Source organism: Poecile atricapillus, chromosome 16 (assembly GCF_030490865.1).
Source record: "Poecile atricapillus isolate bPoeAtr1 chromosome 16, bPoeAtr1.hap1, whole genome shotgun sequence".
NCBI lineage: Eukaryota > Metazoa > Chordata > Aves > Passeriformes > Paridae > Poecile > Poecile atricapillus.
In genome coordinates this window covers 12552748-12578900 of record NC_081264.1, presented here as the reverse complement: position 1 = coordinate 12578900, position 26153 = coordinate 12552748, and the positions used below count along the sequence as shown (strand labels likewise).

Here is a 26153-nt window from a genome sequence, read left to right as displayed (position 1 = left end):
ATGCACAGACACTCCCCGGGGAGCAAGAAGTGCCAGCCGAGGGAAGCAGTGTGAGGGCTGTGAGAGCCGCCGGCTGTGACAGGTCCCTGTCCCCGCAGAACTCCTCCCCTGCCCGGCCTCTCCCCGCCTTGACACTGGATGGGGCAGCGCAGTTAAGTTTAAAAGGTCTCCTTCAAAAAGCTGATTTATTGAACCAGCTGGAGGCTCCTTCCCCTCCCAAGACAACCCACGGACCGTAACTGCCCCAGCGCCGCGGCTGCAGCCGACCCGGAGAGCGGCCGGGGGTTCGGGGCTAAACCCGCCCGTTTGGTCTCTGCAGCACGGCCCGAGCCCGCAGACCCACACCCGGACCGGAGCCGGAGCCGGAGCCGGACCTGGCCCCGCTCCCGCCCCTCCCATCCCCAGCCAGACCGGGAGCCGGGCCGGTCCCGCCGCCGGGGCGGAGCCGCTCCGGGCCCCGCCCAGCCCGGTAGTTCCGCTCGGGGCCGGAAGCAGCGCCTGGACACGGGAGCGTCGCGGGGCCGGCGGGACCCGAGTGTGGTACCGGGGTTCTGGTACCGTGCGGGGCCGGAGGGACGGGAGTGCCGGTACCGGGGTTCTGGTACCGTGCGGGGCCGGAGGGACGCGAGTGCCGGTACCGGGGTTCTGGTGCCGTGCGGGGCCGGAGGGACGCGAGTGCCGGTACCGGGGTTCTGGTGGCTGTGGTTGGGTTGGGGTGGGCAGCATCTGCTGGGCAGGGACAGGGATCGGGCAGGGGACGTGGCCGCGGGGGCGGCGGCAGCGGCAGAGCCCGGGTTAACCGGGGGTGTTGGGTTAACCGGGGGTGTCTGGCCATGGGGTAGGGCCGAGGTGACAGAGCTGGGGGTGCTCAGCTGGAGAACAGAAGGCTCCGGGGACACTTCAGAGCCTCTTCCAGGGCCTAAAGGGGCTCCAGGAGAGCTGGAGAGGGACTGGGGACAAGGGATGGAGGGACAGGATAAGGGAATGGCTCCCACTGCCAGAGGACAGGGATGGATGGGATATTGGGCAGGAATTGTTCCCTGGCAGGGTGGGCAGGCCCTGGCACAGGGTGCCCAGAGCAGCTGTGGCTGCCCCTGGATCCCTGGCAGTGTCCAGGACCAGGTTAGACAGAGCTTGGAGCATCCTGGGATAGTCCTTGCCCATGGCGAGGGTTGGAATGGGATGAGCTTTAAGGACCCTTCCAACATAAACCATTCCATGAATCCATACTGCAGCATTCCCTGTGCCAGCTGTGCTGTGGTGGCTGCCTCATCCTCAGCAGTGTCACCTCACCCTGGGCATCCCCATCAATGGGAAGTGCAGGGCAGAGATCATTTCTGGCACTGGGAAAATAAGTTTCCCTAGTTCACAGTGTTCTTTGTCTGGCTCTTCCGCTGTACCTGGAATCACAGGGCACAACAGATTAATCATGGGTTTGTGGTTTAGCCCAAAGTTCTTTGTGGGGGAAAAGCTTCTGAGAGTGATCAGGAATAATTTTCTGTTGAGGTTATCCCATACTCAGGTTTATTCTCTTCTCTGGCTGAACAAGCTTTTGGGCAGGGCTTCTGTCTTTCTCAGGATGTTTTTGACTTGGACTGGAGGTTTTGGTGTCTTCCAGGCTTGAAATGGGACACTTGACATGTTTGTCTGTGTTACAAACAGCCATTTCTATGTGCAACTTTCAGAATGACTCTAAAAATTTTAAGGGCCAAATTAAATATATGATGAAACTGAACTGAAAGCCAGCTTGGCTTATTCTGTTGAAAAGTTTTGGTAATTTTTTTCCCCAAAGAAATTGTTTATCATAAAGTAATAGTTGCTCCTGTCAACATTCTAATTTTTAAACTCCCCTGGAAAGACAGAATTATTTTTAGTTTTCTTAGCTGTGGTATTGCTGTTGCTCTGCTGTATTATTTTAATTGAGCTCTAAAATGTTAGATTGCAGAATTTTTGCCTAAATCCATAGGTGACAACTTTATGGAATGAAAAGTGTTAGTTTTTCACTTGCTGTTTAAACCATGACCCCACTTCTGAGTCAGAGTTGTTCAGCTTTAGAGACACTGCTCTTGCTTTAATTGTTATTCAGCCCAGGCAATGTGACTGCAATTAAATGTGCATCCGAGGAGATGTGTGACCTTCTAAATAAGAACATAACTTTTTAGTACCATTTTGCAGAATTCATAACCCCCTAAAGAATTTAAAAGCTCTGTTAAACTGTAACTTCCATTTTTTGTGAGTCTGAACTTTTTTAACAGCGCCCATAACATTCTTTCTATTGAGTTACTCTGATATTTGACTTACAGCTCATGTCAGAAAGTTAATTGAAACATTTCTGAGCCCACAAATGCTGTTGAAGATGGAGCTGTGGTTTTTTGAGCACATGGGAATTGGCAGGAGCAGGGAAGGCTTTTGTAGGATCAGCCTGTGTCCCTTGTCTGGCTGAGTGCCGTGAGATTCTACATGCAGGCACCAAAAATACTCGTTTAAAGCACAGGCAAGGCTGTGTTTGGGTTGTCCCTGCGATTTGTGCTGTCAGGAGAGACACTGCAAATGTTGAAAGAGGCTGCAAAGGCCAGAGTTCAGCACAGCTCTTCAGCAACCCAATTTAAATATCTAATTTCCATATTAAACAATGTCCCCAAATGTGTTTTGTTGTCCTGGAAGATACCTGTGGCCTTCCAGTAATGAACAGGGATGAAAGTTTAGTACCACGTTCCAGATTTCCTCTGAGACACGTCCAGGTGGCTCCTGGGTGTTCCCTCAGGATTTGGCATTTTGGTGGGGTATAAATTGCTGGGTATAAATTGATTGGCATAAATGTATTCCCAGCCAGTGTGTGTGTGTGTTACAGCAGGGCTGCAGCCTCTTTTGTTCTGCTTTTGCCTGACTGACCTTGTAAAGTGCATCCTGTGCTGCTTTTGTTTGCTGAGAACAGGAACAAGCCACCAGGATGCCAGCGCTGCCTCTGGATGAGCTCCAGCTGACTGAGAGGGATCCCAAGACAGGGAAGCTGAGAACTTTACCAGCACTGGTGAGCTCTGTTTTACCTGAAAGCCAAACAGACCTTCAATAAATAATTGTCTTATATTGAGGCTTGGTCTGGGGTATGTGAAAGGAATGGCTGGAGCTGTGTCAGGAGATTTAGGTGCAGATCAGGGCAAGGTTCTTCCCCCAGAGGTGCTGGCACTGCCCAGGCTCCCCAGGGAATGGGCACGGCCCCGAGGCTGCCAGAGCTCCAGGAGCGTTTGGACAGCGCTGCCAGGGATGCCCAGGGTGGGGTTGTTGGGGGGTCTGGGCAGGACCAGGAATGGGACTGGATGATCCTGTGGGTCCCTTCCAGCCCAGAACATTCTGTGATTCTGTAAAATTTGTTCAGTCTGCTTATTAAAGAAGATTTGTTTTTAATGTGTTCAGATAGTTGAGATTTCATTTACTCACCATAAAAAAAAAACCTAAAACACAAGAACTGAACTTACTGTATTCAACATCTGGAGTAAACTGTGTTTTCCCAGCACAACCCCCTCTCTTGAGTCTGTAACTTCTGCTGCAGTGGAGGGATGCTCAGGGAGTTTTTGCAAGCTCTGCCTCAAGTTTAGCTCCGAGCTGTGGCTCTGGGATCCATCCCTTCAGCTTGATGAAATCAGAAAATTCAACCCACAGAAACCCTTTTCTCCCAGAAGTAAGGCCTGGAGAGAGCCTTTTGGGTTTGTTGCAGGAGTGGGACTGTTAATGCTGCTCACTCCTGAGAAGCTTTACCCTGAGTACACATGTGGGATGAGGCAGAGCCCAAACCTGCTCCTCATTGGAATTCTCCTTTTAGGGTGGGTGTATTTGGGAAAAGCCTGTTCAGTAACCCTCAGGAAAGGTAGTGAAGTGTTTCTTTCTGTCTTTGATGGTTGTGTCAGTTTGAGTTCATGGAATATTGTGCAAGAACCAGTTCAGAGGAAAAAGAGAGAGTTCAAAGGCATGCCAGGAAGCTCCTGCTCTTTGTTTTGAAGGTGTGGGAGGATTGCTTTGTCAGGCTTTGGTTAAGAGAAAACAAGGAGCAACATCTGCCAAATTATCAAGGTCAGAAAATGTTGCTCATAAAGAAAGATACAAACCCAGTGTCTTGAAAGGGTAGAAAATGGGAAGTTACCAGGGAATGGAATGTTCCTGTCATCAGGACTATAGTGACAGGACAAGGAGTAATTGGTTCAAACTGAAATTTAGGTTAGATATTGAGGAGAAATTGTTCCCTTTGAAGGTGGGCAGGCCCTGGCCCAGGCTGCCCAGAGAAGCTGTGGCTGTCCCTGGATCCCTGGAATTGTCCAAGGCCAGGTTGGATGGAGCTTGGGGATAGTGGGAGGTGTCCCTGCCTGTGGCAGGAGTGGAACTGGAGGAGCTTTAAGGTCCCTTCCCATACAAACCATTCTGTGATTCTGTAATGCCAAGTTGTTTTAAAAGGTAGCTTTTGTGTTTCCTGGAATTCAGTGAGCAGATGGTAACTGGGCATTCCTGTCACTTTAATACAGTGGGGTTTTTTTTGGCTTTCTGCAGCACCCAGAAGTTAAGACAGATCGGTCGTTCGTGCTGTACAAACCCCCTCCTGCCATCAGAGACCCTGCTCTGGTGGAAGAGTTCCTGGAGCGAGCAAAATTCATTGCAGATGACCTGAACTGGCTTCTGGCTTTGCCTCATGACAAATTCTGGTGCCAGGTAATCGTTGCTTTTTATCTGAAGATACAGTGTCAACATCTAGGTGCTCCTAAGAGCCATGAGCTTTACATCATTTTCATAAAGATTTGTTTATGCTTATTATATCATGCAGAAAACATTTTAATTTCCATTACTGCACCTTGGAATGCAAAGAAAATATTTCCCTAAGGATTTTCTATTGTGAATTCTAAGAGTTGGCTTGTATTTGATGGATATGGGAGTCCTTTTCATATACCTGAGTGTTTTAGATTGCTTTAAATTTAACTGGGCTGCTCAGGAGCACAACCTATGAAGGTGTGACATTCCCTCCTTCCCATTTTACTGTCTTTCCTTGCACCAGGTGATATTTGATGAGACCCTGCAGAAGTGTTTGGATTCCTACCTGCGCTCCGCCCCTCGCAAGTTTGACGCTCTTTGGGATTGCCATCCAGAGGTGAATGAGCTGCAGAAATGCCTCCATCGGAGTGTCTTCCTCACATTCCTCAGGATGTCCACCCACAAGGAATCCAAGGTAAATATTCCTATGCCTTGCAGGTGCTCCAGGCTGTGTGACTTAGGAAAAAAGAGAATTAGAGAAATGAATCATTTTCCTTCTCACACGACATTCCTCTCCCTGATAATTTTATCAGTTGGATTCTCTGTGTGGAGATAACACTCAGAGCTGAAGTATCTGAACTTGATTGCAGTGACTCCTTGGTTGACTGCCTGGATCTCCTTCCTGAGTAATCCATGTGTTATTCATGTGTCATGTTGGATATGTCATGGAAAGAGGAGAGAGAGCACATTGGCCTTTGTGTTTCCACATGGAACAGGCTCTTCAGGCCACCAGTTCCCGAGCATTCACTCCCTCAGGGCCACGTGGTGCCACAACATTCCTGCTAATGCTTATCTCTCCTTGAGCTTGCCCCAAGTTTTGGACATACAGTGAAATTGCTCTAAATTAGTGTTATCTTGGCATCATCAGGCGTTCAGCCTGGAGAAGAGAAGGCTCCAGGGACACCTCAGAGCCCTTCCAGTGTCCAAAGGGGCTCCAGGAGAGCTGGAGAGGAATGTGGTACAAGGGATGGAGGGACAGGACACAGGGAATGGCGCCCACTGGCAGAGGGCAGGGATGGATGGGATATTGGGAAGGAATTGTTCCCTGGGAGGGTGGGGAGGCTCTGGCACAGGGTGCCCAGAGAAGATGGCCGTCCCTGGAAGTGTCCAAGGCCAGGCTGGATGGGGCTTGGAGCAGCCTGGGCTAGTGGAAGATGTCCCTGGCCATGGCAGGGGTGGCACTGGATGGGCTTTAAGGTCCCTTCCCACCCAAGGCATTCTGAGGTTCTATAATTAAAAGACATCCTCAGCACTAATTGTGTGAGTGCAGCTCCCATCTGGAGCTGTGGGATTTTCACCAGGCCTTTGGGCAGGAGGAGTGAGGCACCTTGTGTTTTAGCAATCACTGCCTGGGTCTCCTCATTGGTTCATGATGTGTTAGGGCTGTGTTGGTTCTCTTGCTTATCACAGTGGTGACGTTCAGGATGTTTTGAGGGAAAGGCCTGGGAGTGGGGACTGGGACAGGAGCAGGGGGAAGGAATGCTGGAGCCTGCAGCTGGCACCACTTCAGCAGAAGTACCTGACACCTCTGTGGTGTCTTTCATTGCAGGATCTGATTAAACCTCAGCACTCCAAGAAGCAGGCGAGCATTTGAAACCATTTTCTAGCTGAGTGATCTGCAGGGCATGAATAGTCTGTTGTCATGCAGGAATCAGCAGGAGTTCTGGGAATGGAACCTGGCCAGCCCTGAGCCCCATCCCTCTGCTTCAGCAGGGAGAATGTGCCCTGCCTTTCACTGGGACTGAAAACATTTGCTGTCACAGGCAAACCGGGCTTCTGAAAATCCAAAATCACATTTCAGCTGCCTGTTTCTCAGTGTCAGAGAATGGAATTTTTCTCATCTAGAATTTTGTAATAAATGGCTTCAGCATGGTGAGTTTTTGGCACGGTGTTCAGCAGTCAGCATGTAGAGCTGCAGTTCTGGGGTTTCTCCCTGCCTGTCCCTGATTCTGTGGTCTCTGGTGCCGGGTTCTGCTCTCCCAGGGTACAAGAACTTCAGGCTGTCCCTGTGCCTGGTTACTCATCCCTGGTCCTGAGCTGAGCTGTTCTGGTGTCTGGCTGGGAGCTGGGGCCTGTAGGGAGATTTTTTTGTAAAACTTTTAGGTAGATTAATTAATCTTCCAGTGAAGGGATCACTGGGGTGCCTGGTGTGGCAGGGACAGGAATGTGGGAATAGATGGCTCCACAGAAGCTGTTTCAAGCAGAGTTGCTGCCTTCTATGAAATAAAATTCCTTAATACACCTTTGAGAGATGTTTTTACAGGTGTCATTATAATGCTGGAGTTACTGCAGAGCAAGATATGGATTATCCTTTAAATTCCTTTTTTTTTTTTTTTTTTTCTGTCTTTGTAGGATCATTTTATCACTCCCTCTGTCTTTGGAAAAATTATTTACAATAACTTCCTGTTTGATATCCCCAAGATTCTGGATCTCTGTGTCCTTTTTGGGAAAGGAAATGGCCTCCTGCTCCAGAAGATGATTGGTCAGTAAAAGCCAAGGAGCAACTTGCTACATTTAAGCTTTTGCTTGTATGACGAGTGACTTAACAAGGTTTATACCAGTGGAACTGCTCTGAAAATTAATAGTTCAGTAGTGTTGCTAAATCAGATTGTGCTTTTCTTTTCCCATATGCACTTTGCTTGTTCCAAGGAAGAATTTATGTCCTGCTTTGCTGCCCTGAGCTAGGCATTGTTAGGCATAAGCCCACGCTCAGTTATTTCCTGTGGCAATTGAATGTGTCCTCAGTCCTTGTAAGAGGAATGTGGGGCTCTGTAAAACCCTGGTAGAGGTGGGAAAGGGTGAGGAGGGAGGAGGGAGAAGGGTTGGGAGATGGGCACAGTCCAGCTGTGAGTGCTGATGTTCCCAGAGCTGGGAGCCAAGTGAAACATTCAGTGTGAGGTAATCACTGCTGTGGGAAGTGGGAGAACCTGAAACTTCAATGCAGACATTGATGTATCCAGAGCTTCCAAACCACAAACACTTCAGAGCCTTGCTCAAGCTGTGCTTATCCCTGGATTTCTGTGTCTGTACACATGACCTTAGTGGTGAGTACACAGGGAGGAACATCCAGCCATGGATGTTGAGGAGTGAAGATGGAGCATATTGATTTAGCTTCTCTATTTATCCTGTGCTCCCTTCACAATCCTGCGATCTTTAACATCACCTGAGCACCTGAGTGGAAGAATATCTACCCTTGGATTAAGTGAGCCCTTCCTGAATTCTAACACACTTTGTCTGCAGCTCGTGGGATGAAGGTTTTCCATTTCTTTGGTCTCATTTTCAAGTTCACTAACATGAGAAGTGTTAGAGATCATGTGGTGCAGACAGATTTCCAGCCAGAGAATCATAGATAAATCTTTGCATTTTTAATATTTTTATCCTTTTTCAGTAGCTTCTACTCTAAATTCCTCTGTGGAGCCTCAGAGATGGAAAGCAGGCATGGCAAGATAGATGCTTCCCTTTCAGATGCAAAGCTTAGATTATCTGGGTCTTAAAATATTCCAAAAAATACCTAAATAATGAAACCTCCTTTGAATTCCACTCTGGAGTTCCACACAATCATGCTGCATGCGAGTGACCAAGAATTTGCTCACCTGATTATTTCATTATGTTGTGACAGTAATGGCATGAGCAGTTCTGGTGTGTAATTCATAACTTCATAAACGTGAGGTTCTTCTCAGGGTATAAATTTATCTGAAACTTGTCTCATAGCTCTGTCCTTGCTGGAGAACTCTTAATTTTCATAATCTGAACAGTAATTCCCAGGAAAACAGAAGCCTTGGTGCTTACTTGGTGAGGATTTATGGTATGGCGTAACTCAGTGGAGTATTTTGTAAAGATAATGGAGTCCTGGTAATATAATAGCAGGTTTTACTAAAGCCTCATTACCTTTAAGAAATATTCGGCAGCACATCTCCTGGTGTGTGCTGAACTGTTATCAGTAATTAAAAGTCAACTCCAGTTGTCAAATAAAGGAACTGGGGTTGTTCAGTGATAGTATTTGCATTATTCATTGATTCAGCCCCTGGAGCGTGAATCATCTGACATCTCATTTGCTGTGCTCTGATGAGCATATTCCCATTGCTGGATCTCCAGTGGCATTGGAGAGCTGATGGATCAGCTTTTCTGGGAGCAGGGCCTGTACATGAGCTGAGGAGTGAGGGTGGGCTGTGTCCCACATGGGCAGTAGGTGTGTCTGGGGTGTGTCACCAATGACTCCAGTATTTTCTGGTGCAAATTTGCTCCTTGACATCAATGTCTGAACTGATGGAAATGCTCTCCTTTCCCTTTTCAGGAAATATCTTCACTCAGCAGCCCAGTTACTTCAGTGACCTTGATGAAACTCTGCCCACTGTCCTCCAGGTACTGCTTTCCTGCTGGGATTTCATCTGGAAATGTGGGATAGCTTGGGGAGTGAAAAGGGAACATTGTAGGCAGGCAGAATGGATTTCATGAAATCATGGAATACCCTGAGTTGGAAGGGACCCACAAGGATCTTCAAGCCTGCACAGACACCCCAACAATTCCACTCATTGTCCAAACACTCCTTGAGCTCTGACCACCCTCTGGGGGAAGAACTTTCCCTGATATCCAGCCTAAACCTCCCCTGACTGCTGTTTCTCCCTTTCCCTAGTTTGTTTATGTGTGTGAGGGAGGTTTAGAACCTTTATCTAAAATTATTACTTGATGACTCTTCCCTCCCACCTTTCTTCAGCTTCTTGCCTTCTCTGCTGTGTCCCACTGCTGGCTCCTGTCTGTTAACACTGCCCTGTTCTCCTGATTTAGGTCTTCAACAATATTTTGCACAAGTGTGGTTTACAGTGTGAAGGGGCCTGTGCTGAGCCCCAGAAACTGGAAGAGAAAGTCAGTGTGACTGCAGGGAACATGCCCCTCCAGGTAGGACTGAGCTCTCTGTACTCCTGCACGCTGCACAGACCACAGAGGATCATTCTGTTCCCAAAAGCTCCTACAGCTCATGGTTCTGTGCCATTGTTGCAATCTTTGTTCTGGGACAGGATGATAAAACCTTTCCACCATGAGCTGATTCATTTCAACCATATCCTTTGGAATGTGAATACTTTTAAACCTGGCAACTGTTTTGCTTAACAAGCTTGTAAATAATGTAACAGAATATCTGACAGAAGTCTCCACTTAACCCTGGCAGTGATAAGAGCTGATTCTTTTTTTTTTTCCAGAAAAGTGTGCTTTAACACCAGGGTAATTTAACTGAAGTTAATTAAGAGGGATTTATTTGCTGGGGGCTGTACAAAGACAGTGAATGTGGTCCTCTACAAAAGCTTAGTTTTTCAATTTGTGTGTGGGAACAAACTATCAGTTCAGACTATGATTTATTGACTAACGTTAGTTTGAAGCTATCATTTAGTGTGTCATTCAGTTTGTTTCAGCTGCCTCAGAAATGCAGCTTGCACTGGGTCAGACTGCTGAAAACATTCCTTTGATTCCCGTTTTTCTGCTGTGCAGTGCTGCATGGGGAAGAATTCCATTTGTGTGGAGGGTGTATTGAGGGCAAAGCCACTGTCCAGAACAGAACCTGATGAGGATTCTTGTAATCTTACAGGATCCTTACTGAAAGCAGACAGATGGGATTGCATTATAGAACTTTACAGCATAGGAGTTTTAGGAGAAATGTTGTCTTTATGGTTGATACAGACTCTGCAGTCAGGAAGAGGCCTGGCCCCAGTGTTCTGTGTCCCTGCTGGGAAAACTTGCCTGGCTCTTCCCTCAGTAGCTGCTTTTTCCCTCTCAGGAGCTGAAGGACATTGTGCTGTATTTATGTGATACCTGCACAACTCTCTGGGCTTTTCTTGATGTCTTTCCCTTGGCTTGCCAGACCTTCCAAAAACACGAGTTTTGTTACAGGTAAGTCTTGGAGTGCAGACAGAGCTTGTCCTGGCCGTGTAAAAGTACTGAATGTGCTACTGTGTCCTGTCCCATTGTTAAATGAGAAGACAGATGTAATGCAGAGGCTGCTGGGTTCTCTCTGACAGGAATGCAGCATAATAAATACATGGATCTAGGGATGTGTGGATTTTCTGTTCTATGTGTGTCATTATCTGGGGGTGATCCTAGAGCCAGGCATCCATGACAGTTTCCAAAGTCAGCTGAACAGTACTTGGTGTGCTCTGGGAAGGGTGGAGAGGGATGAGTTATGGACAAAAAGAACTTCCTGCTGTAGGACCCAAAGCAAGGGAAGCAGAAAATATTTCAGAGAAACACTTCTTCACAGTCTGCAAACAAATGTCTTTGATATTATGCCCAAGTTTTATGCTAGAGAATATCAGTGAGGTTTGGCAAAAGCTGGGTGGCTGGGAGAGGGTGAGAAGGCATGAGAGGGAATGGCCTCAGGTTGTGCCAGGGGAGGTTCAGGCTGGGTATTAGGGAACATTTCCTCATGGAACTGGCTGTCCAGCCCTGGCACAGCTGTCCTGGGCAGCAGAGTCCCCATCCCTGAAGGGATTTAGCAGCCAGCTGGATGTGGCACTTGGGGACATGGTCTGTGGTGGCCTTGGCAGTGCTGGGCAGTGGTTGGACTCAGTGATTTCAGGGGCCCTTTCCAACATGAAGGTTTCTGTGATTCTGTGAGCGTTGGGTCTTTGCAGGCTGCAGATCTGTGTTGGGAGTTTTTCTGGGTTGAGCAGATGGTTCTGATCAGCATCAGGATGCTTCTCAAATGCTTTTCTTTCCTACCTCTTCAAAGACCTCTCTGTGATTTCCTTAAAGTGCTGCTCTTTTTCTGTGGTGTGTTTGCTTGTGTTTTGGGGCAAAAATACCAAAATGAGGTGATGTTCATGGGTACTGCTGGTGAGGAGGGTTTAATGAAATCAGCCATTTGTTCTGCCTTTTAGCAAATGATTTTTGGAACTTCAGCTGACAGGTACAGGTTTGTTCCCCCTTTGTACAGATTAGCTTCATTTTATGAGCTGGCAATTCCTGAGCTGGAATCTGCAATCAAGAAGAGGCATTATGAAGATAACAGGTGAGAATTCCTGCAAAGACTTCCTTTCAATCTTCAGTGAGACTTCCCAGGGCTTAGTTTAAAATTCACTTTGTGCTGCTTTACCCATCTCTGAGGAGTCTGGCTTTTTTTATGCTGCTCTGAGGAGATGACTTCTGTAATTCCAAATTTTCCTGGGCAGTGGGATGACAAATCATTTTTAGTGCTGTGTAAGAAGGAATTTGATGGGAGGTGTATTCAAATTGTAGCAAAGTGTGAGACCATGAATGATATCTCTGTGTACTCAGTCTCTCTGTAAGGCACAGGCTGTGCTGGTACAGTGGGGGCCTCATGTGGGAAGCTGCCAGGACAATTGGGATTAAAACCAGCTTTATTTGGAGCGTGGATTTTTCTTAATGACCATGAAATGTGTCTAATATCTGCTCTTTGCAGCAAGAAAATTATTCTCCTAATGAAATTCTTCTTCTAGAAGATTAACTCTGGCATAAAGGTGCGTTACAGATTCTTGTGCTGACACCAACAGTGTCTTTTGCTCTCCCTGAAGTGTTTTTGCTGATTTGTGGAGGAGGATTTCACACTCCAGAAAGAAGATGATAGAAGTTTTTCACATCCTAATAAACCAAGTCTGTCTGCAGCCCATCCTAGAGAGCAGGTATTGGCACTTGGCTCTGTGCTACTCACCAATTACTTGATTGTGTGGGAGAAATTGTTTCTCATTTACAAATTTACTGGAGAAAAAGAACAGAAACTGCTATTTGTGTTGGGATTGTAGCCAAAGACTTGGCTAAGGTCAAATTCTCTTGTCCTGTGTATCAGGAATGTTCCAGATGGAGCTGTTTGGTCCAGAGTCTTTCTGGTGAGCTGGGTCCAGTGGGCTTTCTGACCCCAGTGTGTGGCTTGTGCAAATTTTGATCCTGTGTAACACCTTGAGACCTGATTGGAACCCTCCAGGATCTGGAGGGCCCATCAGTACAGATGTCTCCATCTGTACTGTTTACAGGGGCTTGGAGTGACAGGACAAGGGGGAATGGCTTCCCACAGACAGAGGGCAGGGATGTTGGGAAGGAATTGTTCTTTGTGAGGGTGGGGAGGCCCTGGCACAGGGTGCCCAGAGAAGCTGGCCATCCCTGGAAGTGTCCAAGGCCACTTGGATGGGGCTTGGAGCAACCTAGGATAATGGAAGGTGTCCCTGCCTATGGCAGGGGATAGAACTGGATGGGCTTTAAGGTCCCTCCCCACTCAAAGGTGCCTTGGAACAAGGCTTGGAGCCTCAGCAGCACCCAGGGGTTTGGGCACTGAGGCTGCAATGGGAGTTTGCTTGGCAGGTGTTCTTGCACAGGTGAGCACAAACTTTCTGGAAAGTTCACTGGTGTAATCCCAAAACATCATAAAGGCACAATTACAGGAGCTCTACACACCCTTTTCTGCTCACTGCAAGTCTGAGGCATCAAACTATTTGTAAAGTCTGTCTGAAAACTTGTAATTCTAGGTGTGATTCAGCTTTAGATCTAAGTGCTGAAATGTTTGCTGAAGCCTTAAAGGCCACTTTCTTCCATTTGACTCTTTGCTCCTGCTAAAGTCAAATCTCTTTTCAAATGGGGCTTTCCCTTGGTGTAAATGCGAGTGGTTTGGCTGGTGGGGCCAAATGTTGGCAGACTTCCCTCTGAGTGTTCACTGTGCTGTATTTCCTGCAGCTGTGAGAATATTCAGCCATTTATTGAGGAATTTCTGCAGATCTTCACCTCGGTGCTTCAGGAAAGGAGGTGAGTATGGCTGGCAAGAGGCCCGAGGGGGGCTCAGCTCCTTCCTCTGCCATTCTTTACAGCAGAATTGCCTGAGGCAGCATTACGAGGCATTTGGGAGTCAGAAATCGTTGTAAGGAGTTGGGAGAAGTGAAGTGAGAGGCTTTCAGCCTGCAGCACAGACCCTGGCACTGAGAAATGCTATTCTTCACTCCCTTTAATCTAGCTTCTCAAAGAGGGGAAGAGCAATTTAGCCATTAGCTCCCTTGACAAGTTAGGCTGTTATTACTGATCTGTGCTTTCCAGCTGGGCTGACCAGACCAGAAAAATATTAAACACTAATGCTGGAGATGCAAAGGAAGTGAAAGAACTGGGAATTCCATCTTGTCCTCCTGCCCATGCTGGCATTCTGAGCATGTTCACATGGTAAAGCAGATTTTCCCTGTAATGCAGCACTGGGTTCCAGCCCTTATACCTGAGGAGTCTTGCTGTGATGTAGTGGGACCAAAATCAGGCATAGCTGGAATCCAGCATTGAGTAACAGGTTCTCTGTTCCTACCTGAGCACTGAGGCAGTCAGAGAGGCACAGTAGTGGTAATTAGTTGAGCTCCACTGATTAAACTTGCTCCCGTGTCTTCAGATTTCTCCGTGACTACGATGAGCTGTTCCCTGTTGAGGATGATGTGAGTCTGCTCCAGCAGGCATCTTCTGCACTGTATCCTTGGGCTTTGCACACCTGACTGCTCTTGGATTCCTTCACACCACTGACATTTCTGCCTCTGCTTAAACTGCAGGACTGGCAAGGAGTACTGGAAAGTTTTCCCTTAACAGAAAAAAAAAAAAAAAAAAAAGGAAAGGGGGGATTTGTTGCCCAGAGAAGCTGAGGCTGCCCTGTCCCTGGAAGTGTCCAAGGCCAGGCTGGACAGGGCTTGGAGCACCCTGGTCTACTGGAAGGTGTACTCTGCCCATGGCAGGGAGTGGGTCAAGATGAGCTTTAATGTCACTTCCCACCCAAACCATTCTGTGGTTTTGTGAGTGTTGATGCAGGCACAAGCTTGAACATCGCTGAAAATCCCGTAGTTTTGTCAAGGTGATCCCTGAACATGTGCATGCAGGAATGTCCTTAATGCTGTGCTCTTAGAGACGAGACCAGGACAGCCTATATCCTCCAAGCAGTGGAAAGTGCCTGGGAAGGAGTAGACAGGAAAAAAGGACAAGCTGTTAAAGATCCAGCAGCATCCAACGGAGCTTCAGCGCTAGTGGAGAGCACCCCTGAGGACGGGGAGCACCCAGGGGCTGCGTGTGCCCTGGAGGATGAGGTGGGTACAGCTCTGTGGTGGGACTGGGCTGTGCTCTTCCTGGGGGCTCTGCTCTTCCTGGCCTTCCTCTGTCTGTGAGGACAGGCTTGATTTGCTCAGCTTTGGGGACAACATGAGATCTGGTGTAATTTCTGACCTTTGCTGGATCTCCATGCAGCCTTGGGAAATGAGAACTGAAGGTACACCTGAATCCTGAGTTATCTCTGAGCAAATTGCTTCCAGCTCCCATGGCTTGGGTTTTCCCTTGCTGGGGATTATTCAAATACTCTGCTTCATCGCTGCAGTTCATGTGCATATTTTTGAAATGCAGAGCTCGCCTGTTATTTGATGAAGGGATTCTCCAGGGTGTCCTTGCTGACTCAGGGACTGGCAAAAGTAGCTGTGTGGGAAACCTTGTGTAGTTTAAACTGCTGATTTCTCTTTTGGCTCCAGTATTGGACTTGTGTGTTTAAATCCTGACAGCCCAGAGTGCTGCTTTCCCTGTATTTCTGTGCACACTGTCTGTCCCCAGCTCTGTCCCTGCCCAGTGCCCACCAGTTGTGTTTGGTGTCCGCAGTGTGCCGGCGCTGCGGCCGCACCCGTCGCCTGCGTGTCCGGCGTGGAGCTGGAATCCCTCATCTCCCAAGTGAAGGATCTGCTGCCAGACCTTGGAGAGGGATTCATCCTGGCCTGCCTGGAGGAGTATGGATACGACACAGAGCAGGTGATCAACAACATCCTGGAAGATAAGCTGGTGCCGTACCTGGATAAGCTGGACCGAAGGATGCAGAGGTGTGGGACAACCTCTGGTTGTTTCTGTCTCACTTAATTGTCCTCGTTGAAGCCTCAACACTTGTAGAGCTCTAAGAATTTGCATATTTGGGGTAAAGAACTGCAGTGAGAGTTTCTCATTGTCACTTGTCACCAGTTTTCTGCCCTCCTTGTGTCCCTGCAGAGGACTGGGACCTTTGCTGCTCAGTGTTGGAGTAGAGCAGGTGCTGGGTTGTGTTTTGTGACAAAACCACTTGGAGTGGAATGGAATGGAATAGAATAGAATAGGTTACCTTCAAAAGTTATTTTGCTGCAGTGTTTGTTGTCACAGATGTGAAAATCCCAGCTGTCCTGCAGGAAAGGGCATCTTCAGAGAAGCCAATTCAGCTGGAATTCAATCCCCAGGGTCAGATATGGTTATTTCACAGGCTGCTGTTTTGTGAGTGAAGATATGACAATTCAGATCCATTTTTATGTTCCCTCTGACAAACTTGCCAGGCTTGTCCTGCTTTCCTGGATTGGACAAGGGATGGAGGGTTTATAGCTGGTGGCAGGATTGAGTTGTTGGAGTTTGTCTGCAGCTGTGAGTGTGTGTTTGTGCTGCACCAGCAGTTCCTGACAGAGCATCAGGATGTGAATGTGCTGTTTGTTCACATTTCATGGAGTTATGGGCAGACTGTTGCATTAAAGGAAAGCATCTTTATCGGAAAAATGATGTAAAAAAATCTTAGTTTTGCAACAATCTTTGTGTTCCCACAGTCAGATCTGCTGACTTTGGCACAACTGGTGCAGGACGGGCTTTAGGAAGGATTGGTTTTCTGCACAGCCAGCAGTTCCACAAGATAGAGCTGGATTTTTTTCTTCCTGCCTTTTGCATCTTGAAACAAAGCTGCTGGTTCGATAGGAAATGTCGAATTCTGACCCCTGCTGATTTATGGGGGAGCACAGCAGCATTTGCAGATGCCCAGCTGAGCTGTATACACCACCAAAATGAATGTCAAAAGTACAGTCTTTTGACTTACAGGTCGAACAAAAATAAACCTGGAACCCTGAGACAGATTTAACAAGGGCGATAAATATCTTGAAATCAGCAGCAACAAATTATTGGATTTTTTTCCAGTCTGCAATTCATCACACTTAGTGTTTGTCTTCACTGAGTCACTGTGTTGAGACCAGACAGTCTGTTGAATATTCTGTTGTCCTGCACGGTTTGATAGACTCTGAAATGAAGAATTTTCTCTTGGCTTTCTGTGAGCACTTTAGTTTCCCCTCAAATCCAAGCTTTGGGAAGTGCTGTGCTTGTGCTGGAGCATGGCTGGGAAGGGAAGAGGCTGTGCCCTGTGACTCAGCCAGCACCTCTTGGTACTCTCAGGATCGTTTTGGGACTGAGAAGGGATAAACCAAGGGCTAAGAGAAGGGAGAGGATTTCTCTTCCTCACTTCACTTTTGGTTTTATTCTCTCTCTTTGTTTTTTAACAGACAGCTGAAGCCAGATCCTACCCCTCTGGTCAGCTCTCGCTATAACGTTTTCCAGAATGATGAGTTTGATGTTTTCAGTAGGGATGCAGTGGATGTGTCTCGGATCCAGAAAGGCAAGAGGTGAGTTGCCACCCAGTCATTAACTCTGCCTGTCAGGAGGAACAAACACCTGGGAACCTGCACATTTATCTCTCCTAAAAACCTCCTGCAGGAATGTTTTGGCAGGGGGGAAGGCTTATCAAAAATGTTTCCCACCTGTCTGTCTGGGGAGGTAAAATGAAATATTTTGAGGGGGTTGGTTTCATTTAGTGTTTTTCCTAATGGGCTTTCCTGTGTCTGCTGCTGGAGATTGCTCTTCCAAGCTCATTTGTAATGTCAGGTTCTTGCTCCTTGGGCTTAATGTTAAACTTGCAGTGAACAACAAACCTTGAAAAGCACCATCCCTGAGCCTGGGATTGTGACTCAGAGCTGAGAATAGCTAATGATTTGATTTAGAGCCAAGGGAAGATTCAGTATCCATCTACTTCAACATCTGATAACATTCAGTGCCTTAGATTACTTCTGTTGTTCCTGCTGCTGTAGAGCTTCCTGCAGAGGGGGACTTGCACTGGTGGAGTAGTTTGGGTTGGGAGGGACCTTTAAAGGTCATTTAGTCAATCTGCCTGCAATGAGCAGAGATTTCTACAAAACCCCACCAGTTTTCACTTTGCTTTCTGCTTGCTGAGTGTGTGGTGCTGGCTCCCACTGATGTCAACTCGATAGTGTGGTTCCCTTGCTCCAGTTTCTTTTAAAACATATCACAGAATCATGGAATGGTTTGGGTTGGAAGGGACCTTAAGCTCATCTGGTTCCACCCCCTGCCATGGGCAGGGACACCTTCCTCTAGACTTTTAACACCTCCTCTAACCAGCCAAATGTGATCTAAATGTTGGGATGTATTTACACAGCAGATAACTAAAACTGGCTGGAGTTGGAGCCATGTGGCCTGAGAGCTCCCAGTTAAGGTTTTGGTTGCAAAGTTGCATCAAACTCTAGGAGAAAACCTCTTTTGTCCCCAAGTCCAGTGGCCCAGCTCCTCAGAGCAGTGCCACAGTGCACTGAGCAAGAAAGAATTCCTTTCTTGCTTTTCTCTCTGGCCAGGGCCATGACTTCTGTTGTGTCCATAGCTGAGAATTAACAGACAGAACCTTTCTCCTCATGGTGGTGCCTTGCTCTGTGAGACAGGTGCATTGTACAGGTGTGCTGGGTTATCCCTGATTCCCAGAGCCTTACACAGCTGTGCTGGGTTATCCCTGATTCCCAGAGCCTTACACAGCTGTGCTGGGTTATCCCTGATTCCCAGAGCCTTACACAGATGTGCTGGGTTATCCCTGATTCCCAGAGCCTTACACAGCTGTGCTGGGTTATCCCTGATTCCCAGAGCCTTACACAGCTGTGCTGGGTTATCCCTGATTCCCAGAGCCTTACACAGATGTACTGGGTTATCCCTGATTCCCAGAGCCTTACACAGCTGTGCTGGGTTATCCCTGTTCCCCATTCCCTTGCTGCAGCAGCTGGTCAAGGCCAGAGAGCACCGAGTTCAGCACAGAGCATCCAGTGGCTGGAATATCCTGCTCGGAGCTCCCTCTGCAGATCACTTGGAGAGCTTTGGAAGCTGTAAATCATCCCTGAGCTGGGCTCTGGGATCTGCTCCCATGGCACTGCCCTCCACGGGTGCCTTCTCTCCAGGGGTACCATCACTCCTGGAGAAGTTCTCCTCTCTCCTGCTGTAGCTATGTGACCTCTTGGGATTATCCTCTTGTTGCTGCTCTTCCTGGCGTTGTTTGCCTCTCTTCATTTCAGAACATTTGGGAAAACTTTGCAGGACTCCAAACAAATTAGTTGTGGTTTGAGTAGTTTAAAACCTGGAGATCAGCAATGCCCAGAGATGACCAACTGAATCTAAGGAAAAGCTGCAGTACCTTGTCTCCAGGATTTAATATTCAGCACTGATGGTTCACCCCAGTGTTGGGGTAACAGGGCTCTTCAAGCTCAGTCTGAGATCTGCTTTGGATTTGAATTGTATCAGATTTTTTTTTTTTTTCTCTCCTTATAAATACCTTTTTCTCACCAAATTCTCTTGTGTTCAGGGTGCTGTTGTCTGGTATCACTGTAGTGCCTAAAGAGCCAGAGCAGGTTGTTCTGGCCACTCTCAGCACCAGAGGTTGGGGCAGGGACTGTCCTTGAGAAAGAGAAATCCAGCCAGGATGAGGAGAGAATCAAACACAAGGAAATGAATGTGCTAACATAGACTCTGCTGATCCTGAAAAGTGATGCCACTTGCCTATGCCTGTCCAGCCCTAGCTGTCAGCTGAATCTGTCTCCTGAAGCCAGAGCATGTCCTGAGCTCCATGGGACTAGAGGAGCTATCCCACTGTTTTTCCTGGGATTGGTGCCCAGACCATTTAATGCAGCTCCTCTGCAGTCATCAGACCAGCTGGACAGGAAGCAATTACCAGGTGCTAGGTTCACCCTCAGCTGAATTCCCACAGGAGGTGTTATCCCAAGGATCCCAGCCTGGGTGAGCTCACCATGGCAGTGAGTCATGGCAGAGGGGACCACCTCTGGCTGTAAACTTCCTTTGTTTTGAGATTCTGAATGAAAACCTGGGCTGCTGGATCACATCGCCACAGTCTGTCCCTTCCTGAGTCACTGCCACTGCCTTGGACAGGTCCTTTCTCTGATAAAATCCACTGATGCTGGATCCTCCTGGACTCTGGGGGCTGCAGATTGTCTTGGGAATTCTGGACAGCAGAATCCCCTGTTGCTGTGCTGTAAATATGTACTTGTCTGGTCTGAGAAATGGGGCTTCAGAGCTTATGCTTGTGCAGCTTGAGACACTCAGCAGCTGCTCTTTAATCCCTCTGTTGGTCTTTCCTTCTTTAAAATGACTATAATTTACTTGCCTTCTAAATTTAAAGAACAAGCCCTTGCAGCTCTCCAAGAGGTTGAATCACAATCACTCTCTGCTGGTTTGTTCTTTGTCTTGGGAGTTGTGTTTATTCTCATCCTCACCTGCTTATCCTCACTGGTTATTTTTTGGATCTCTCTGTCTACGTTTGTCCTTCTCCCCTCACATTTATGCTCCATGCACCTTGGCCAAGTTTCATCTGGAACAGAATTGCATTTGGCCTCCTGTGAAAGTTTCCTGAAAGCTGTCTGAAGTGGTAGTGGTGGTCTCCAATTCCTGCTCTGTGTCAGTGGCCAAGCAGCCCTGGTACAAGTGACCCACCCTGGATCACTCCATCCAGCCCTGGGGCCTGGCACAGGAGGGAGCTGGAGCTGCTGGAGTGAGACCAGAGGAGGCACCAGGATGATCAGAGGGATGGGGCAGCTCTGCTGTGTGGAAATGCTGGGAGAATTAGGATTGTCCAGCTTGAAGAGAAAGCTCTGAGATGACTTAATTGTGACCTTCCAGGACCTGAAGGGTCTGACAAGAAAGATGGAAGAGAGACTGTTTGCAAGGGCTTGGAGGGACAGGACACAGGGAATGGCTCCCACTGCCAGAGGGCAGGGATGGATGGGATATTGGGAAGGAATTGTTACCTGGGAGGGTGGGCAGGCCCTGGCACAGGGTGCCCAGAGCAGCTGGGGCTGCCCCTGGAAGTGTCCAAGGCCAGGTTAGCCAGGACTTGGAGCAGCCTGAGCTTGTGGAAGGTGTGAGGGTGGAATAAGATGAGCTTTAAGGTCCTTTCCTGTCCAAACCATTCAATGATTGTATAAACCAGCAGGTGAATAGGTGGGGCCTGTGGCACTGGGCACGAGGCTTGCATTGCTTCACATTCCCTGTTTATACTAACGGGGAAAAGCAGCTTCAAGGGAAGGTTTTGACCCCTGCCTTTTCCTCCCCTGTTCCCGGGCAGGAGGGAGAAGGACACGACCCGGAGCTTGGTGAATGACAAGCGGCTGGTGACGGAGCAGAGGGAGCGCTACAGCCAGTACAGCGTGGTGCTGGAGGAGCTGCCCCTGGAGCCGGGAGCAGCGCAGCTCTACGAGGACTACGAGGATGAGTACGACGACACCTACGATGGCAACCAAGTGGGCGCTAACGACGCTGACTCGGATGACGAGCTCATCTCCAGGAGGTGAATGCTGACGGGAGCAGGAGGGAGGGAGCCACGGGAGAATTCTCTGGCTCCCACAAACCTGGGAAATGCTGGGCTCTGTTCCTCTATGAGAGCTTCAAACCACCCCTTCCTCTGTTTTCACTGTGATGTTCAAGGAGGAAGGTTTGGGTCCCCCTTCTCCTGTGGATAGGGAGGGAGTGTTCCCATACCAGACTATTCCTTGAACACAAAATGATTGCAGCCTTGAGGCAAAGAACCTCAATGGAAAGTGGCTGTACATAAATACAAACTCAATTCCTAGCTAAACAATTCCTAAACTTCAAGAGTGTGTTACTTAGGAAAACAGAGTGTGCCCAGGATGTTCTCCAGCTTCCACTTGGCCATTGTCTCAATTAATCAGCAAATCCAAGAGGGGAATTTGCCATGTGTGGAAACTTGTACTCAGCAGAGCTTCTCCTTAGAGAAACTATCCTGCAGCAGGGAAAAAGGGCTTGGAAAATCAGTGGGACTGGGCAACCTAAAATGGCTGGTTAGCAAAGGAAAACTTCAAAATTTGGGAAATTTTACAGCCAGACTTTTCCCTGCCAATCCCCTCTGAGTGCTGACAGCTGGAATTGAGTCCCTGATGGGCTGCACAGCACTCTGCACCATGACTGGCAGCTGCACACCATTAGCTTTTGGAAAGCAAAGGGTTAGTGGAGACAGAGGCTGGAGAATATTTATTTTAGAAAACATGTGGTTTAAAGGCTGCTTTAACATTTCTGAAAGTGGCATTTTGAATTCTGATGTCTTATGAAGATGTCACCATTCCTAACCTCAAACCAAATTAAAGCTTTGAGGCTCTTTTGTCCCTTTTTTCTCCCCTCCTAAAGTGTTGGGAAGTTTCAGTTTAAATCCTTTTTGTGTTTTGCCTGTAAGAATGTGGCACCCAGGTGTTTTCCCCTCTTTCAGGTCTCACTGCCCCTAGAAACAATTAGTGGATGTCACTGCTGAAAACTGGATCTGTTGGTTTGACATAAGAAATGCTTTTCTGGTTTTACATTTATTTCTTTGGCAGTGGAATGGTGGGTCTGAATTCCAATGGAATTTAAACACAAACACATATTTATGTTAAAGAAGAGTTATAGACATGTGGTAAATTCTTCCTCCACCCCCAGGCCTTTTGCTCTGCATGTCCAGAGTGATTCATAAAGCTTGGTTAACTTCTCCAGGGATTTCCCCCTGTAGGAAACTGGGGCACAGCAGTGGAACTGGGGCTCCCTGGATAGCCTGACCAGTCAGAGGGTTTGGAGCACAGCACTGGCTGAGCATTAATGGTTCTGTCCAAATTTGTCTTGTACAACAGATGCTCCCTGTCTGCTGAGCTAAAGCCTAGCAAAGGATACTCCTTAATATTGCTTTGTGGCTGTGTCTGGATGCCCATTTCCCAAAGGCAGCAGTTGTTTCTGTGGAGAAATTCCTTGTGAGGTTTCAAGGTTGTTTTTATTTAACTATTATTATTATTTTCAGTGACAATTTCATAGTGAACATTCCCCAGTGGAGAGTGTGTGTTTGTTAATTGCCCGTAGGAATGTGGCATTAATTCCTGGGTCTCCTGGGTTTTTTTGTTCAGGAAAATTAAGTCTATGAAATCTGTAGAGTCTCATCTTTTTAAAGACATAATGCAAACCAAAAAAGATGTGCTGTTCAGAGAAATGTTTGTGGCTGTGCTCTTTTCTTTTCTAACTATTTGTGTCTTAATTCCCAGGCCATTCACAATTCCTCAGGTCTTGAGACCTAAAGGACAGGATGAAGGACAGGAGACAGAGGAAGAAGATGAAGAGGAGGAGGAGGAAGCTGAAAAGGAAAGAACAAAGGTGACATTTAGCTGGAGTTGCATTAAGATTTACCATATTTCTTCCCTGCTTCACCTGCAGGTGATGTGGAGCAGATTTCCTGTTTCAGAGAGGGAATCTTTGAGCAGCAGCAGGGACTGAGCTGCTGTTCAGTGGCTGCTGATGTGTCCCCAAGGACAGCTCTCCACTGCTTCCTGGCCTGACTGTGCTGGAGCAGTGACACTTCCTCCGTGGGGAGCTTTAATCTGCTTTATCCCAGAGACAGACAGTGCCAGCAGAGCACTCTGAGGGTCACTGGCACTGTTTCCATGGATGTGCTGGGAGTAGCCATGGTTTGGGAAGATTTTCAGGCAGGTTTTGTACCAGGTGTTGTGTTTAGAGTCCCTGACACCAATCCCACTGGTCCAGAGGTAATGAACCAGGAATTGACTCTGTTCCCAACAGAATCCTCTCCTCTCCAGGCTTCTGCATGGTGCTGATGAGTTTCCTGACCTGTTCCCTTGCCTCCTTGTAGGACCACTTTGTGCAGGACCCGGCAGTCCTGCGGGAGAGGGCTGAAGCCAGGCGCCAGGCATTCCTTGCCAGGAAGGGGTAAGCAAGGATCTCCCTCCAGCTCTGCAGCTGTTTTGCTGCTGACTGGAATAGCAATTCCAGGGTGTTCCTGCCCCTTGACATTCCTGTGTGCCACCCTTTACTTCCCTGCTGGTTGTTTTATCCCATTGAATAGGGGTAGGCATGGCATGGAATCATGGAGTGGTTTGGGTGGGAAGGAACCTTCAGGACCATCTTGTTCCACCTCCTGCCATGGCATGGACACCTGCCACTATCCCAGGTGCTCCAAACCCCTTCCAACCTGGCCTTGGACACTTCCAGGGATCCAGGGGCAGCCACAGCTTCTCTGGGCACCCTAGGAACAATTCCTTCCCAGTACCCAATCTAAATCTCACCTTTTTCAGCATAAAGCCATTCCCCCTTGTCCTGTCACTCCAAGCAGCAGAACCCTGTGCAAGACAGAATCTTGGAGAGCACAACTTCCAGAGCTCCAACAGCTCCCACAAGGATTTGGGGACAGTTTCATAGCTGTTTTCAGCTGATGGGCTCAGTGTGTGGGAGGACAGTGGTGGTGTGGCTGCTGCTGCGATGAGCCGAGGCCCGAGGCTGAAGCCCTCACACCCCAGTGTGGTGGGGGTCTGGGATTTTGTCCCCAGAAGTGCAGTGTGCCTGTTGTGATGTCCTTTCTCTGTGTCCTCCAGGTACAAGCACGACAGCTCTGCCGTTGTTGGGAATGCCAAGGGCCACGGGCAGAACCGGGAGACGGTGCAGGAGCGGAGGAAGAAAGAAGCGAACAAAAGCACAAGAGCCAACCACAACCGCCGGGCCATGGCCGACAGGAAGCGCAGCAAGGGCATGATCCCTTCCTGAGCAGCTCCTGGGGCAGGGGCTGCACCGTCCCCAGGCCCTGCCCGGGAGGAGGGTCCGTTTCCTCAGCATTCCCTTTGCTCAGGGGATGGATGTTGTGTGCAATACCCGGCACCTGGGCTCACAGGGAGCTGCATTCCCTGTGGGAGTGCTGCCTGTTCCCAGGAAGGAGCTGCCCTGACTGTGTGTGCCAATGGCTGCACCCAATACACGGGACAGGCTGCAGCAGCCATTCCTGCCCTTTTGTACTATTTATAATTCGCAGAGTTTTATTTTCATACTGGCTCCATGCGCCCTCCATGCCCACTCTGGAGTGGGCAGCTCCGAGAACACGGCTTCCATGGAAATGCCTTATCCTGAACTGGAGTTACAGCTTGTCCCAAGTTGGAAGGGACCCACAGGGACCACGAGTCCCATTCCTGTCCCTGCCCAGACCCCCAACAACCCCACCCTGGGCATCCCTGGCAGCGCTGTCCAAACGCTCCTGGAGCTCTGGCAGCCTCAGGGCCATGCCCATTCCCTGGGGAGCCTGGGCAGTGCCAGCACCTCTGGGGGAAGAACCTTTCCCTGATCTGCACCTAAACCACAGCTGCATGCTGGCAGAGAAAGGCTCAGGCTATTCCCACTGCCAACAGAGCCAGTGGGGTTCAGGTGAGTAAGACCTTAGGGATTTCTGTCCCTTGAGTGAGGCCTGTGAAGACAGATGGTACAAATAAAAGTTGTAGATGTCTTAGCTGCTTTTTTAAAGGCCCTTACAGACAGTATTGATGAACTTCCTGGTATCCAATTAGGCTTTGTTTGGTTAATTTACTGGTTAATGTGCCCTGACTGCCATCTCCCCACCATGCTGTATTTTCTTGCACTGCAACAGTGCCTGTGGCATTTTCCCACTGTGAGAAAATCAGCAGTGGTTGTGCTCCAGGGAAATCCCAGTGCTGCAGGAGCAGTGGGATGGTCAAGTGGTAGTAGGGTGGTTGTAAGGTCCACACCTTGATGCCTGGTGTTGTGCAGAGGGCAGGAATGTGACTGGAGCTGCTGTGGGGCTGTTTGCAAAGCAGAAATGCAGAACAGCCGCTGGCGTAAAATGAGGGGAAGCCCTGAGTGCTCTGAGATTCTTCTTTGCCTATCAGTGCTGCCCAAACCTCTCAATGACAGGCATGGAAAAAGGAATTACATTTACCAGCATCCCTAAATGCTGGATCCAGGGCAATCCCCTGCTGGGATAACGCTGCTTTCCTGCAGCTCCCGCTCTCTGCACCGATGGCTTCAGCTCCTCCCTGCTGCCCACTGCAGTGCTGTCCCCTCATCCTGTATTCAGCTTTGGTTCCTGCTGCTCAGAGCCTGCAACTCTCTCTGAGCTGCTCAGCCTGATGTGGAACCAGCAGCAGAGCACGGGGAGCCAGCACTCACTCGGATGGGAGTGTCCAGGAAAGCTTAAACCTTTCTCTTAACCATCTCCATAAAACACAGCTGGAACTGGGACAGCTGTACTTGGGTTTAGCTCCAAAAACACAAGCGTTTAAGTGCTCTTTGTGTTCTCAGAGTAAATGTTTTACCCCCCTGGCACTCGTTTGCAAACACAACAAAGCTGCTGTGAGCACTGGCTCTAATGGGCTCTGCCTCAGCCTGTGCTGAAATTCCTCCTGATTAGTGAAAAGTGAGGGGAGAGAGAGAGAGATGGGGGCTGGGAAAGGGGGAAGAGGAGTCACTCAGGCAGATCTCCCTACAGCCAC

At 48.5% G+C, this 26153-nt stretch overlaps 1 protein-coding gene across 10 annotated transcripts; it reads left to right on the top strand.

Moving 5' to 3' along the window:
* Positions 1–458: 458 nt before the first annotated feature.
* On the top strand, positions 459–24671 carry ASCC2 (activating signal cointegrator 1 complex subunit 2). Of its 10 annotated transcripts, none has more exons than XM_058851712.1 (20): positions 480–538; positions 585–634; positions 2936–3031; positions 4540–4698; positions 5039–5209; positions 7147–7276; positions 9089–9156; positions 9580–9690; positions 10562–10674; positions 11717–11791; positions 12315–12422; positions 13465–13533; positions 14153–14227; positions 14654–14831; positions 15388–15602; positions 17061–17180; positions 20963–21184; positions 22914–23022; positions 23516–23592; positions 24255–24671. In XM_058851712.1, exons 3-20 carry the CDS (start codon positions 2951–2953, stop codon positions 24421–24423), a joined length of 2250 nt encoding a protein of 749 aa, XP_058707695.1. In that variant the 5' UTR covers positions 480–538; positions 585–634; positions 2936–2950; the 3' UTR covers positions 24424–24671. The 10 variants fall into 10 exon arrangements, with proteins under 10 accessions (XP_058707696.1, XP_058707699.1, XP_058707695.1 ...); XM_058851714.1 differs by having other exon boundaries at positions 482–538; positions 585–601; XM_058851713.1 differs by having other exon boundaries at positions 459–587.
* The last annotated feature ends 1482 nt before the right edge of the window (positions 24672–26153 follow it).